General features: G+C 32.0%; 1 protein-coding gene across 7 annotated transcripts in view; it reads right to left on the bottom strand.

Annotated features, from left to right (window-relative positions):
* LOC127701469 (hemicentin-1-like) overlaps positions 1–14,527 on the bottom strand; it is a 105,253-nt gene that overhangs the window by 20,070 nt on the left and 70,656 nt on the right. For all 7 annotated transcript variants that reach the window (XM_052205336.1, XM_052205335.1, XM_052205337.1 and 4 more), the window contains 14 exons: positions 13,847–14,155; positions 13,055–13,360; positions 12,062–12,373; positions 10,354–10,668; positions 9,597–9,899; positions 8,975–9,283; positions 7,865–8,170; positions 5,995–6,294; positions 4,706–5,005; positions 3,711–4,007; positions 3,033–3,332; positions 2,273–2,581; positions 1,438–1,737; positions 663–971 (listed from right to left, as the gene is read on the bottom strand). In XM_052205336.1, the coding sequence (XP_052061296.1) occupies positions 663–971; positions 1,438–1,737; positions 2,273–2,581; positions 3,033–3,332; positions 3,711–4,007; positions 4,706–5,005; positions 5,995–6,294; positions 7,865–8,170; positions 8,975–9,283; positions 9,597–9,899; positions 10,354–10,668; positions 12,062–12,373; positions 13,055–13,360; positions 13,847–14,155 (4,275 nt within the window). The remainder of the gene's footprint in view (positions 1–662; positions 972–1,437; positions 1,738–2,272; positions 2,582–3,032; positions 3,333–3,710; positions 4,008–4,705; positions 5,006–5,994; positions 6,295–7,864; positions 8,171–8,974; positions 9,284–9,596; positions 9,900–10,353; positions 10,669–12,061; positions 12,374–13,054; positions 13,361–13,846; positions 14,156–14,527) is intronic.

Genomic DNA, 14,527 nt, shown 5'->3' with positions numbered 1-14,527 from the left:
ATTTGCAGTAAAAAAGTTGTAAAATTAACCTTTTCACTGTTCTCAAAAACAGGATTCTACTGTATATTTCACATATAATTTCTGTTTTCTTTATGAAGTTTCAGACAAGCAAAAAATAAAATAAATCTATTTAATTAGCTATGGTGACATGTTCTTGCTATCCAATATGACAAATGAAACAAACTTTCATAAAATTGTGCTAGAGAATATTTCTATAAATTTAGATTTTATTGGCTATCCTTCCCATTAAACTCCATCATGTACGTCGCTGCTTATTCTGTCAACAGAGGGAAGTTCAAAAGGAAGTCTTTTCATAACCTTTAGGCAATTTTTTAATGAATTCCAAGTAAATATGACTAATGACGATTGACTACGAAAGACAATTGAAATAAACCAAGCAATTGCAAAAGACAACATTGCTTTTATTAAAACAATCTAAATCTTGATTTTAATAAAAGTGACAAAAAATTTAAATAAAAAATTTCATTTCAAAAGGTCTGATAAGTTTATGTATATTTTTGCTAATTCTTTCTCAAGAAGACACATTCATGTGTAGACTTACAAAAATGAAAAGCTATGGTATATGAGTCTGATTAAAGTATTCACATATGAAATTTACCGGAAAGCGTACTAATAATTTAAAAGTCATCTATTTCACTTACTTCCAATGACATTGAGTTGTGTCTGTTGACTTTCCCCAGTTCCTACTACATTCACCCCATAGCACTTGTACACAGCGATGTCATTTTGATTAGCATTAAGAATGGTCAATGATGGATTACTGATGGAAACACCAGAGTATTTAGAATTATCCATTGTTGTGGCTCTGATTGTTGTTGACGCACTATTTCTGACCTTGACCCAGTAAACATCTGTAACGGCTGGAGAACCAGTTACTGTACAAACAAGTTGTACACTTTGTCCATAGTTGACATTGTAGATGTTTTGAGGAACTGTTACTTGTAGGATATCTGAAACAATTTAATATAAATTACACCATTGCACACTGACAACCTTTAAGTCTTTTTTTTTTTTATTTTGGTTATTCGAGCTTATACTTATATATATATATATAAAAAAAAGATTGTGAAGGAAAATCAGTGGTTACTTTAAATTTACACCTGTAATTATATTCTTTCAAGAATTTTTGTTTACAAGCTTAAACAAATATTTTGACCAGCAAAAACATATTTGAATAAAAATAACAAAAAGAAGACCAGAGGATGCAATTGAAATAGCAGCTATTAATGGAAATGTTTTATGTATAAAATGTAAAGCATTTAAATCTTTTTAAAAATAACTACAAATTTAACCCACCACCACCACCACCCTTTTAATACCCCTCTCAGTTTGTAACTTTGCCCTCCCAATAAATTTTAGCTTTTTATGGTCACTTAAAAAATCACAGACTTATCTAACTGGCCTTCCAATACTTACTTCCTGTGACATCAACATAACTAAGAGCACTAGATCCAGTGCCCACAGAATTTGTAGCTGTACATCTGTAGTAGCCCTCATCATTGGTGGCAGCGTTCAGTATGGTAAGAGAAGGATTCTGTAAGTTTCCGTTCTGGTACTGTGTGGAGTCACTAATATCAAGGTTAGTTTCCTGGTTATTGTTTACTCTTTTCCATTGGACAGTTGTATGGGCAGGATTGGAAGTGATTGTACAGACGACAACAACACTCTGACCAATTTCCACTTGATAATTGTCTGGTATCTGAACAACTGGTAAATCTGCAACAAAAGAGGGATTATATATATCTTTACCTTGTAAGAAAATAATTTTTCTAGTAATTAAGTAATTCATTCAACCATATCATGAAAAAGTAATAGCAACATATGCTAAAGTGAATACGAGAATAAAATCATTCCTTTGTGAGGAGCCAGGGTACACAAATTTTCATTGTCTAAAATTTTAAAAGAAAATTAATTTAGCAGTCAGTATTTTCAAAATAATTAATACAAAACATTGTAATACAGAGTGGAAAGTCAACCAACAATAATTCTTGTACATACATTAAGTACAATCTATGCATCAAAATAAGTAACAACACTTCCATTCCATAAGATAAATCATGATGAAAGTCTAAGTAAGTGCTGGTTCCAGGGGACCTAATTGAAGACCCTTATGCCCTTTCCGGTCACAATAAAGAATGTCCTTGACCTGGTTCTAAGTGACCAAATAGAAGAGACTAATACCCCTCCTGTTATGATAAGGAATGCCGATGAACAGGTTCTAGATGACCAAATAGAAGAGACTAAAACCTACCTCCTGTTACAGTAAGAAAAGTTCTTGAACTGGTCCCTGTTCCAATTGTATTTGTAGCTGCACATTCATAGAAAGCCTGATCGGAGTTTCTATCTGCATTCTTGATTGTCAGTGATGCAGAAGATACGGTTCCACCTTCATATTTTGATGGATTATTTGATGGAACAATGTTAGTCTCAACACCATTTTGTATCTTTTTCCAGCTGACACTAGTATGTGTTGGATTGGCAGAAACAGTGCAGACAAGTGTTACAGAATTACCCCATGGAACTTGGTAAGTGTTAGAAGCAATGCTGACCACTGGTGGATCTGTAAATTAAAAATAGTAGCAAACGTTTACTTTATTATTATTTGACACTCAAATCAATATTATAAACAGATTTTTATTTTTTCGACATATATATATATATATTATAAAATATCAGCTGCTGGATTAAACATGAATCTATTAAGCTTGTTTACTTTACTAGCTTGCCAAAACAGTTTCAAATTATGTCTGGATATGCAAAAAATTGTAGAGTACTGTAACTTTTGGCAATTTGGTTGGTTACCTTTTTTTATATTTTGTGTGAGGGTTAAATTTTAACTAATTCATGTTTCACATCAATATTGTTGATTTGTAGGAATTGTTTTGTCATGGAATATCTTTATGTTTTCTAAAGATCTCAAAATAAGCAAAAATAACACTCTATCGAAATTTCACCATTTCAATAAAAATAGCTGTAGTAGTCAAGACATTGTAGCAAGAAATTATACTTACTCCCTTGGACATTCAAGAAAAGTGTACCGCTCTGTCCTGTTCCAACACTGTTGGTGGCAAAGCAAACATAGTTCAAACGATCGCTCATCTGGACATTGGTGATAGTCAGTGTTGGGTTATTAACTGTAGCACCAGAGTATTTATTGTTGTCAATCGTGATGGTTGTAGCTTGGTTATTGCCATCAATTCTCTGCCAGCTAACAGAGGTATGGGTAGGATTTGCCTGGACGGAACAACTTAATGTTGCTGTACTTCCAATGTTGACACTGACCGTGGATGGAACAGTAACTTGTGGAATACCTGTAATACAAACGAATAGTCATTTACTCAACAGGCTTTTTGAACAAGCTTTTTTTTTCAATCAAAAAGATAAATTTAATAACTTGACAATGCTAAATCTTAATACAGTGAAATCTGTTGAAACAGAACTCCTTCAGGACTGGAGATTATGTTTGGTTAAGCATGTGACTGGTTTAGAATGGTTAAAATGATAAAGAATATTCATTGTATTTCTTATTACAATAGTACAGTTTACAATACAGGTTTGACTGTGAAAGATTTATCTATTGATGACATTTCTTATGGTTTGTAAAAGTTATTACATTAAAAGTGAAAAATCATTTAATTTTTTTTTCAAAATTGAAAAAAAAATCTGTGAATTAAACTATATGAACTTACTGCCAATGACATCTAGAGTTGTGGGCTGGCTGTTACCACTGCCAATGCTATTAACAGCATAACATGTATAGCTGGCTTCATCACTGGCATCCAGATTGGAGATCATAAGAGATGGACTGTTCACTGAGAAGCTGTATTTGCCAGATGACTGACCAATTGTTGTTGCTTGACCACCTACTGTTTTTGTCCAGTACACCTGTGTTGCACTAGGATTGGCTACTACATTGCAGGTCAACTCAACGTTACCTCCAAACTGACCGTTGTAGGTACCCAGAGGTATTGTAACAATTGGCTCATCTGTAAATAAATATCAAGTTAAAGAAATGGAAAGCTCTGCACACTTTGTATTCAATTAAGTATTTTTTTCAAATCTTTTGTTTGTTCTGTTTTTACCCAAAAGTTTTTATTTATGTATTTTTCATATTCTAAAGATTTGGGTTTTTTTTTAGAAGGGGTTCAATATTTAACAAAAAGTGGCAATTAACTGAGACTTTGAGATTATTTAGAACATTACCGGTATCCTTAATGAGGTTCTAATAGAATAAACAAATGTAGATATTATACATTTAAGTGATTTTCCTGAACCAATCTTTAGTATTTGATGTTGCATGTTCCTTTTGTTATTCCTCAGATCGAAATAGAGGAAGGAATTAAATCTAGATTTTTATGTCCTTTTCCCCAAGTGAGGAACTTCGTCAGAGCTTGTCCTCATTTAAATCTTTGTTTTTTTTCTTTAAAATAATTGCTAAAATTCCTGGCAGATTTTCTAAGGAGGTAATGGTCATAAAACATGATATTACCATGGAAATGTTTACATCTGGCAAAACAGGTGTCAAATCCATTTTCTTAGCTAGAGTACTGTTTTCCACATTTTTGTTCACAATACTTATCACATTGTAAGTTGACACAAAAAGTATAAGAAAAACATGAGTTTACTTTCAAGTGCACCCTTTAATTACTACAATATAGGTCTTTACATATTTATAGTTACTTACTGCCTGTAACATCAACAAAAGTAGAAGATGAGGTTCCAGTACCAACAATATTTGATGCTGTACAAATGTAATATCCTCTATCGCTTATGTCAGCATTGATAATTTGCAGATTTGGACTGTTGACCGTGGGGGTGTTGTATTTTCCGGCTACGTTACGTAAGCTTGACTGAACTCCACCATCATATCTGTACCATTGTACGGTGTTGGCAGCAGGATTAGCAGTAATGGTGCACACTAATTCTATTGTGCCATACTTCTGCACCTGGTAAGTGCTAGATCCAATTGCTACTTGCGGTATATCTAAATTACAAGAAAATTACTGTTGTAAACACTTTTTTAAACATTTCATTTTTTATTACATATTTAAGACATTTTGGCAGGTTTTTTATATTGAAAACTTTCGTAAATTGGATTTGCAAGAAATAGAAATTAAAAAAAGTTAAATGTTTCCCGTAAATATAGAAATAAGAAAATGTGGTTGGATTGCCAATCAGACATTTCCCCATTGAGACCAAATGATGAAAAGCATTTTATCAAGAAAAAATATGCAGCATTGCAGTAAGGTTTAATCAAAGTATTGAGTGATGGTTGTTGTGGTCTGATGTTATATCTGGGAATCTTGAACATTTCAATTAAAATATTTTCCAAATTATCAAAGTATTGAGTGATGGTTGTTGTGGTCTGATGTTATATCTGGGAATCTTGAACATCTCAATTAAAATATTTTCCAAATTATCAAAGTATTGAGTGATGGTTGTTGTGGTCTGATGTTATATCTGGGAATCATGAACATCTCCATTAAAATATTTTCCAAATAATCAAAGTATTGAGTGATGGTTGTTATGGTCTGATGTTATATCTGGGAATCTTGAACATCTCAATTAAAATATTTTCCAAATTATCAAAGTATTGAGTGATGGTTGTTGTGGTCTGATGTTATATCTGGGAATCTTGAACATCTCAATTAAAATATTTTCCAAATTATGGTAATCCTTCAAGCAGGTTAGACAATACATGTAAAAGTTACATTGAAGATGAGGACAGTAGTACATCTCTCCTAAGTTTTCTTCCTTTTTATCTTTCCCCTTTCCCTCATCCTTTTCTTCTTTCTCTACACTTTCTTCTATTCTATCATTCCCTCTCTTTACATGTCATGTTATTTCAAAAACATTTGAAGGGGTCTATAAAACTCTCTATATCTCTTCCCCTGACTTACTTAAAACCAACTATTGAAACTTTTCCCTTTGCCTGTCTGCTTCCCCTTCTTGAGTAAAAATAGATAAACTTACCTCCAACAACATTCAAAAAGGTCTGTATACTTCGCCCTGCTCCAACACTGTTGGATGCAGTACAAATGTAAAATGTTTCATCTCCCTGTTGAGCATTAGCAATAACCAGAGATGGTGAATTCACTGTTCCACCAGAATATTTAGCATTTTGCATATCTACATTTTGTTCCTGTCCGTTTACGATTATTTTCCACTGAATGCTTGTATGAGTTGGATTTGCTGTGACAGTACATGGTACAGTTGCTGAGCTACCATAGTTAACGGAGTACTGATTAAGTGGAATTACAACACTCGGCACATCTGAAAAACAATGAAGAAAAAAAAGATTAAAACTAAATAACTTTAGAACAATCTTCAAGCTTCTTCAGTTCATCGCTACCATTTACAACAAAAGCAGCCAAATGTATTTTATAGCATTTCATATGAACAAGGAGGTTTTTAATGGATATTACTACTATTTGTACAAATATTTACAAATTCAAATCTAAATGTTAAGGATATACACCTCTGAGGAGCCAAACATTTCTAGAATTAAACTTTTTTTCTTAACCTGATTTTTGGGTTTATATGACTGTAAAAAAATAATTGGTGAAGAAAATATCATATGGTGATGCACTTCTTTTTTTGCTACAGCCATTTGAAAGTACCCATTTTTGATGATTTTCTCGTTTTTCAACAGTTTTTACCCATTTTTGGGCTATTATCATGAAAAAAATCACAGTTTCACAATTAAACTTTTTTTCATACTTTCACTTAAGATGAAGTGGACAATCTGAATATATTTTACTTAAAAAAACTATAGGTAGGTGTTAATATAAGAAAGTTTTATAAAATTTTGTCGCTTTTTCATGACAAATTTACCATGTTGTCAATTTTGTCAATTTGGGAATTTTTACTTTTTTAAGAACAAAAAGCATATTATTTCAACTTCTTTGTTATAAATGATTGAAAAATTACATATCTAAGAAATTTGAAAAGAAAAAATTGATATGGGATGTACAAGTATCTGGTAAAATCATTTCTTGTACCCCTCACAACATTTTGGCAAATGAGACTGACTTGATTGGTTATAAAATTTGAAAATTTTATTACTCAAAAACTACTTATTGTAAATACACAATTTTTTCACAGAGTTAAGTTTGATTATAATATTTTTTAAATTCATTGATATTTTCCACTTGTTTCACATGTTTTGGAAATAATTCCAGAACGAGATTTCAACGAGACTGAAACGTCAGAAGAATACATCCTTAAAACAAATCTCTTACATTATTTTGTAATATCTGCCTGAAGAAGCCATATACATGTACCATCAAGCAGAGTATTACGGATTAAAACCAATTTTGATTAGAAAACAAATTAATATTATTTAATAAAATCTAGTAAAAGGTTAAAGTCAAGATAAAGGCTAGAAATACAAGCAGATTTGACAACATGAGGCTCCAAAGAGCTGAAATTGCTCATCTGTATCTGTACCCAATGTCAACAATGACCACTGACCATTCCTATCAAACTTATTCAATTTTCTAAAGTTTGGAATCAATTAGCCCGGCTTTTCATTGATTGTTTCAGAATTGTTCCTTGTACTTTAATAATTGATCAGAAAGAATTACTTCTAACTTTAGTGAGCTAGCACTGTTCTTCTGCTTCTAGGAATGAAAGCAATTTTTTTAATTTAGAAGACCCTCCATTCTGTTAATGCCATGTCCTGCTTTTACTTGCAAGATGAAAGTTTCTGACTTTTCCAATAAGGCTCATTGGGAAAATATTATGTGGCTTCATTGCTGCTATGTATGTGACCCAAGCAATCATAATACATTTTTAATTAAAAAATACCATAACAAGAAGTTCACATGAAAATTATACTAACTTCCTGAGACTGTGAGACTGGTCGGGTTACTAGAACCAGTACCAACTGTATTTGTAGCATAGCACCGGTAAGTAGCTATATCATTAAAGTCAGTATTAAGGATAATCAAAGATGGTGAACTGACTGTCTGTCCTTGATATTTGGCAGAATTGGTCTTTGATACGGTTATTTCACCAGCGTTGGGATATTGTCTGGTCCAAAAGACAGCGGTTTCTTTTGGTGTAGCGGAAACTGTACATCCCAAAGTTATCTGGTTACCAATGCTAATAGCATATGTACTCTGTGGTATGTTTACAATCGGGATGGCTGAAAATGGAAAAAATATAACTTGGGTTATGATTCCCTATGAAAACTCTGTGGTACGTCCCCAAGTGAAAGAACTGAAAATGCTAAAATGGTTATACACAACATTAAAATTGTTACATGTGTAAAAAATCAGTGATTGGATTAGAAAGAAATTTCATATTCAATCTATAAATTAGATTAAGATACATTTTTAACTCATTTGTGACACAGAATCATTCAGATGAATTAACACAAAACTTGTAAAGTATTGAAATGAAAGCTTCAAGTGACCTTTTGACAATGATTAGCATTTTTTTAATTCACTCTTTGTAATAGTAATTTGTGGATTTTCCATGTTATAAATATTATCTTTCTAATCTTATAAGCATTACAAGTCATACTGTACATATATTTTTTTATGGTTATGGTTATTACATTGTGTTTTCAAGTATGTCTTTTAACAGTTTTTCATCTTAAGTTACACATTCTATGATGAATAATGGTATAATTTCCCCTTCTCTAGTACTGTTAAAATTACCGGTAGTATTGCAATTTCTTTTAATTAAAATACTTCAAATACTTTATCATTTTAAACTGTTAAATAGGAAATAGTGTATATTAAAACAATACTAAGGATTTTCTACCCCAGGAATAGATAACCTAAGCTGTATTTGGCAAAACATTTCAGAATTTTGTTGGTACTTTATTTGGCCTTTATTGATTCAAGGCTCACTGATGAGTCTTTTTTATACGAAACGTGTGTCTGGAGTTGAAAATTTTAAGTTGGTATTTTTGATGAATTTATTAATTATATATTTAACTAACCTCCAGTGATATCTAATGTTGAAGTGCCAGAACTACCAGTGCCTACAGCATTTGAAGCTGAGCATACATATCTTCCTGCATCACCTGATACCGTGTTCAATATAGTCAAGGAAGGGTTTCCTACAGTTGATCCTTGATATTTCTGGTTATTATTGGTTGACATATCGATTGCTACTAACTGATTTTGAGTATTATATTTTGACCAGAAAACTGATGTTGCCGCAGGGTTAGCATTTACTGTACAGGAAAGTGTAGCAGTTGTTCCAAGAGTAAACTGGTGTGTTGCTGGTGTAGTCACAGCTGGGATCTCTGTTAAATAGTATTAAACAAAGAAAATTAGTCAAATGGAAAAATCTACCAGTAAATATATGTATTGAATACATAATATTAAAGTAAAGTCTACATTAAGGATGATCACAAAAATGGATTGACGACGGGTAACGGTTTCTTGTATGTATTTTTCATCTAAAGTCAACAATGTTTTTTTTTTAATAAGGATCTATGAAAAGAACTAGGTATTCCATTGTCGGTACCATTTTGTTACAAAAATTTTAAATTTTGAGTTGTAAATCCGAACTATCATGAAAAGGAATTCTATAACATAAAGACATAAAAGTAATACCTCCAAGGACTCTGAGAAAAGTCTGACTGCTCTGTCCAGTTCCAACATCATTATCAGCAAAACATTGATAAAAGGCTTGATCAGCTTTAGTGAGACCAGATATGGTCAGAGATGGGGACCCGACAACAGACCCACTGTACCGTGATGCAGCTGTATCAATATTTTGTAAGACTCCATTACTATCCAGTACTTTCCAGTATACTCTGGTTTCTGATGGGTTGGCTGTTACAGTGCACCCCAATGATACCGACTGTCCGAAATCTCCCTGGAATTCTGTCTGGGTAACTTGTACAGTTGGGACATCTGTAATGAAATGGCATTAGTTTATTAAAAGGGTTACAATTTACTTACTAGGTTTTATCAACAGGAATATCTTATGTTTTCCATAAAATTTTATAATGCAATTTTTTTTTCTGATTTCCATTTAAATGAATGCTAAGACATTTGATAAATATTTCAGAGCTAAAAAATTTTTTTTTATCTTTTTAATTACTAAAAATACAGAAGACAAGATCTTTTTCTAAAAATTATATTTAAAATTATTAACATATTGCTACATTCTTTCTTTTCATATTAATGGCATTTGGCAAAATCAGCTACTTGAAAAAACAAGCTTCGTCATATGTTACACTACTTAATATAAATAGTACAATACTAACTACATTTTGGGACTAATAAAAGTTTCCTGTTTTTAATTTAGAGCTCCTAGTGATCCTAACTTGAAATATATCTCCTAGTACCCACTGTAACAACTTACTTCCAACGACATCTAAGAATGTTTGACTACTTGCTCCCTGACCAATGGCATTAGTAGCTGTACAAATGTATGATCCTTCATCTGTGAAGCTAGCCTGGCTGACAGTAAGACTTGGAGAATTGACTTCTGAACCTGTCAATCTGCTTCCACTACCAGGAGCACCAACACCTGTGACATCCTGAGAAACACCATTTACAATTCTCTTCCACTGGACTACAGTATGGCCTGGGTTAGCGTTGACCACACATTGCAGGGTGGCTGTCCCCCCTACTGTCACTTGGTAGCTATTGGATAGTACAACAACTGTTGGCAAGGCTGTAATTTAAAATGTAAAGTATTCAAATTTACTATTTAAATACAATACAGAAACAAGAATGTGTCCATAGTACATGGATGACCCACTTGCACTATCATTTTTTATGTTCAGTGGACCTTGAAATTGGGGTCAAAACTCTAATTTGGCATTAAAATTAGAAAGATCATATCATAGGGAACATGTGTACTAAGTTTCAAGTTGATTGAACTTCAACTTCATCAAAAACTACCTTGATCAAAAAGTTTAACCTGAAGAGGGACAGATGGAAGGACGGACAGACCGAAAAACATAATGCCCCTCTACTATCTTAGGTGGGGCATAAAAATAGACTATAAAAAAATCAAATGGTGACTTAATATTAATAAATTTCTAATTGCTTTTAAATACTGTATATTCAAAAAATTTCTTGTGTGCATTTGTTATTGTAACAATTGTTGAACAATTGACCAAAATGAAAGATTAATTATTACAATTGTTGAACAATTGAGCAAATTGTAAGATTGATCCTTTCAAATTGTTGAACAATTGACCAAAATGAATGTAAGATTAGTTATTACAATTGTTGAACAACTGACCAAAATGTAAGATTAATTATTACAATTGTTGAACAATTGACAAAAATGTAAAATTAATTATTGCAATTGTTGAACAATTGACCAAAATGTAAGATTAACTATTACAATTGTTGAACAACTGACCAAAATGTAAGATTAATTATTACAATTGTTGAACAATTGACCAAAATGTAAGATTAATTATTACAATTGTTGAACAACTGACCAAAATGTAAGATTAATTATTACAATTGTTGAACAACTGACCAAAATGTAAGATTAATTATTACAATTGTTGAACAATTGACCAAAATGTCAGATTTATTATTACAATTTCAGGAAATTTTGCATAGAAATAATGCATTAGAACTTTAAAATGTGAGTTTTATTTTTGTGAAGCCTATCCTGTCACAATTTCACAACAATTTACAGTACCAAACACTTATATTAATGTAATATTTCACACTTTTTAAATGATTATACCTTCAGATAAAATACAAGACAAATTTGTGAGAAAATTAATTAACACAATTAGATCAGTCAATGCATATAATGATAAAGTACTTTAATTATGTAACTACTTTTAACAGGGTGCTAACAACTTTGACTACCCATGAGAGGGTCTCAAATGGTCAGAACTATGTAACTACTAAAAAAAAAGAAAACACTACTTTTTCATTAGACACCCCTTAAAACAAATCTGTTTAATTTTAAAAAAACCCAACTTTAGATCAACATGGAATGTGAAATAGATGTATGTTTTTTTTATTAATATAATGACATTACATCAACAGAGAATATCAAAGAGATGAATAAAACTCCTACAGTTATATCTTACCTCCTGAAACAGCCAGGTTAGTTTGCTGACTCTGACCGGTGCCAACACTATTTTGAGCAAAACAAATATATGATGCAATGTCATCTAAATTAACATTTGTTATGACTAAACTTGGACTGTTGACACTAGAGCCGCTTAATCTAGCATTATTAGAAATGGCGCTGGCATCAATTGTAGTTGTGACTCCTCCTTTTATTTTTTGCCAGTATACAACACTGTGTGTTGGATTGGCTGTTACAGTACAGCCTAAAGTGACAGTATTGCCATAATCAACATTGTATTGGTTCTGTGTCACAGTGACAATTGGGATATCTGTAAATAAACAAAGGTATTTAATACAGTGCAAAGTCTAGTTTCAATAGGATGGATAACTAATCCATTTTATGCTTTGAAATAAATATGTATTGAATTATACAGATTTTTTACATACATTCTTAACCAAATGACCACTAAAAATTCAGAATTATATGAAAAAACATATTAAATAAAAAAACATTTATTTATACTTAAAAATTCAATTCACGTCTATATAGATTCTACCACTGCATCGAGTGTGATACGATATTTATCCACTCGAGACAGTTAAATTTTCAAATTTAAAAAGCAAGGCTTGCCGAGCGTTTTAAATATTTAAAATTTAACTGTCTCGAGTGGATAAATATCGTATTAAACGAGATTTGGTGGTGGAATCTGTTTCTCTAATGATTTTCAAACAGGATGCAGGCAAACTTCTTCCTTCTTTTTGAATGATCTGCAAACAGATGTGTTCTTTCTATGTGACGTCATCAGGCATGGTCGTCTTTTTTCATGCCGTCACAATAGGAAATTCAGAGGAAAGCAAGAAAATTCTACGTCATAGTCGGATTTTTTAACCAATGAAGAACTGAGATCAAACGAACCACACGTTGATTAATTTTTTTTTATACAATGGGTGCAGAAAGGGATAAATTGACGAAGAATTAGAGAAATATCAATACACATTTCATGACTTACTGCCAGAGACTGTTAAAACTGTAGTAGAACTGGATCCTAATCCGACACTGTTCTGTGCATTACATATATAACTTGCTTGATCGTCCAGGTTAGAATTGGTTATAGTAAGTGATGGGCTGCCGACTGTAGACCCACTGTATTTTCCACCACTGTTTGCTACATTTATATTTGTGGTGATACCATTTTTATTTCTGGTCCAATATACACTGGTATGGGATGGATTTGCAGTAACTGTACATCCAAGAGTCACTTGCTGACCAAAATCAACACTGTAGTTTGGTAGAGTAACAACAACATTTGGTGGCTCTGAAAAAAAATATGAGAATGAAAAATAAATTCAATTAAAATTCAGTAACTTTGCTTTTTATGTTTACCTTTGAAAGGATTTCTTTTTACATACACAGAAAGATTTTTATACACTTACCTCCTTTGTAACTTGTTTTTCTTGTCAAGGTAGCATCTTAGTAAAGAGTAAATTATGTAATTTGACATAAAACCCAAACCCCATTCCCTTCATATGGCAACTCTCAAAACATTTCAAAACAGAGTAATTGCATAAAAATTGTAATTAATCAGATCTGATTCAGGATTTTGAAAAATGGGGGCCCACAAATACAGCAAAGTTAGGAGCGGATTTGGAAAAAGACAATGCATTAACCATATATGTAGCTCCATAAAGAAGGGGGAACCCCTAAATCTGCCTCTGACTATGGACATGGTGTGTACAAATTAAGCTATGTTTATAAATAACCCAATTACACATTATACAATAAATACATGCAGATAACTTACGTCCAGATACTTGAAGAGTTCCTTCTTGACTGTTTCCTGTTCCAATACTGTTAGTAGCGAAACAAGTGTACTTTCCTGCGTCGCTGAAATCAACATTCTTGATCACAAGGGATGGAGAGGTAGTTGTTGATCCACCATATTTAGCAGTGTTTGAGTTTGCGCTTATAGTGGTAATTTGATTACCACTATTCTCAAACCTCCAGTATACATTAGTTGCACCTGGATTGGATATGACATTGCAACCAATTGTAATGTCATTTCCTACTAATACTGGGAAGAGCGTAGTCGACAGGGTAACAGTTGGTACATCTAAAGTAAACAAATATATACATTGGAATTTTGCCTCTTCTTTTCATCCACTTGATGACATTTCAATATTCATGTAAAAGTTTCACTGTTAAAAGTTATCATTGATACTTAATTGCAAACATATTCTTAAAAAAAATATGAATGTGTATCCATTTACACCAGAATTAACAAATAAAACAAATTATTAAGACAAAATATTGAAAAGTTTAAAATTTAAACATTTAAATTAGATTTTTATTAATAACTGAAAGCTGAAATAAAACAAACATACTGTTAGTTATTTAGCAAAAAATCATTTTAATAAAACTTGTGCAAGCTGGTAGGCACACTCAATAATATCAAATGGAAAATAAAGTCAATGACAGCCATTCA

This window comes from Mytilus californianus, unplaced genomic scaffold, assembly GCF_021869535.1.
Source record: "Mytilus californianus isolate M0D057914Y unplaced genomic scaffold, xbMytCali1.0.p SCAF_5, whole genome shotgun sequence".
In the NCBI taxonomy this organism is placed as follows: Eukaryota; Metazoa; Mollusca; class Bivalvia; order Mytilida; family Mytilidae; genus Mytilus; species Mytilus californianus.
Note: the sequence above shows the minus strand (reverse complement) of the source record. Positions and strands in the feature narration are given on the sequence as shown.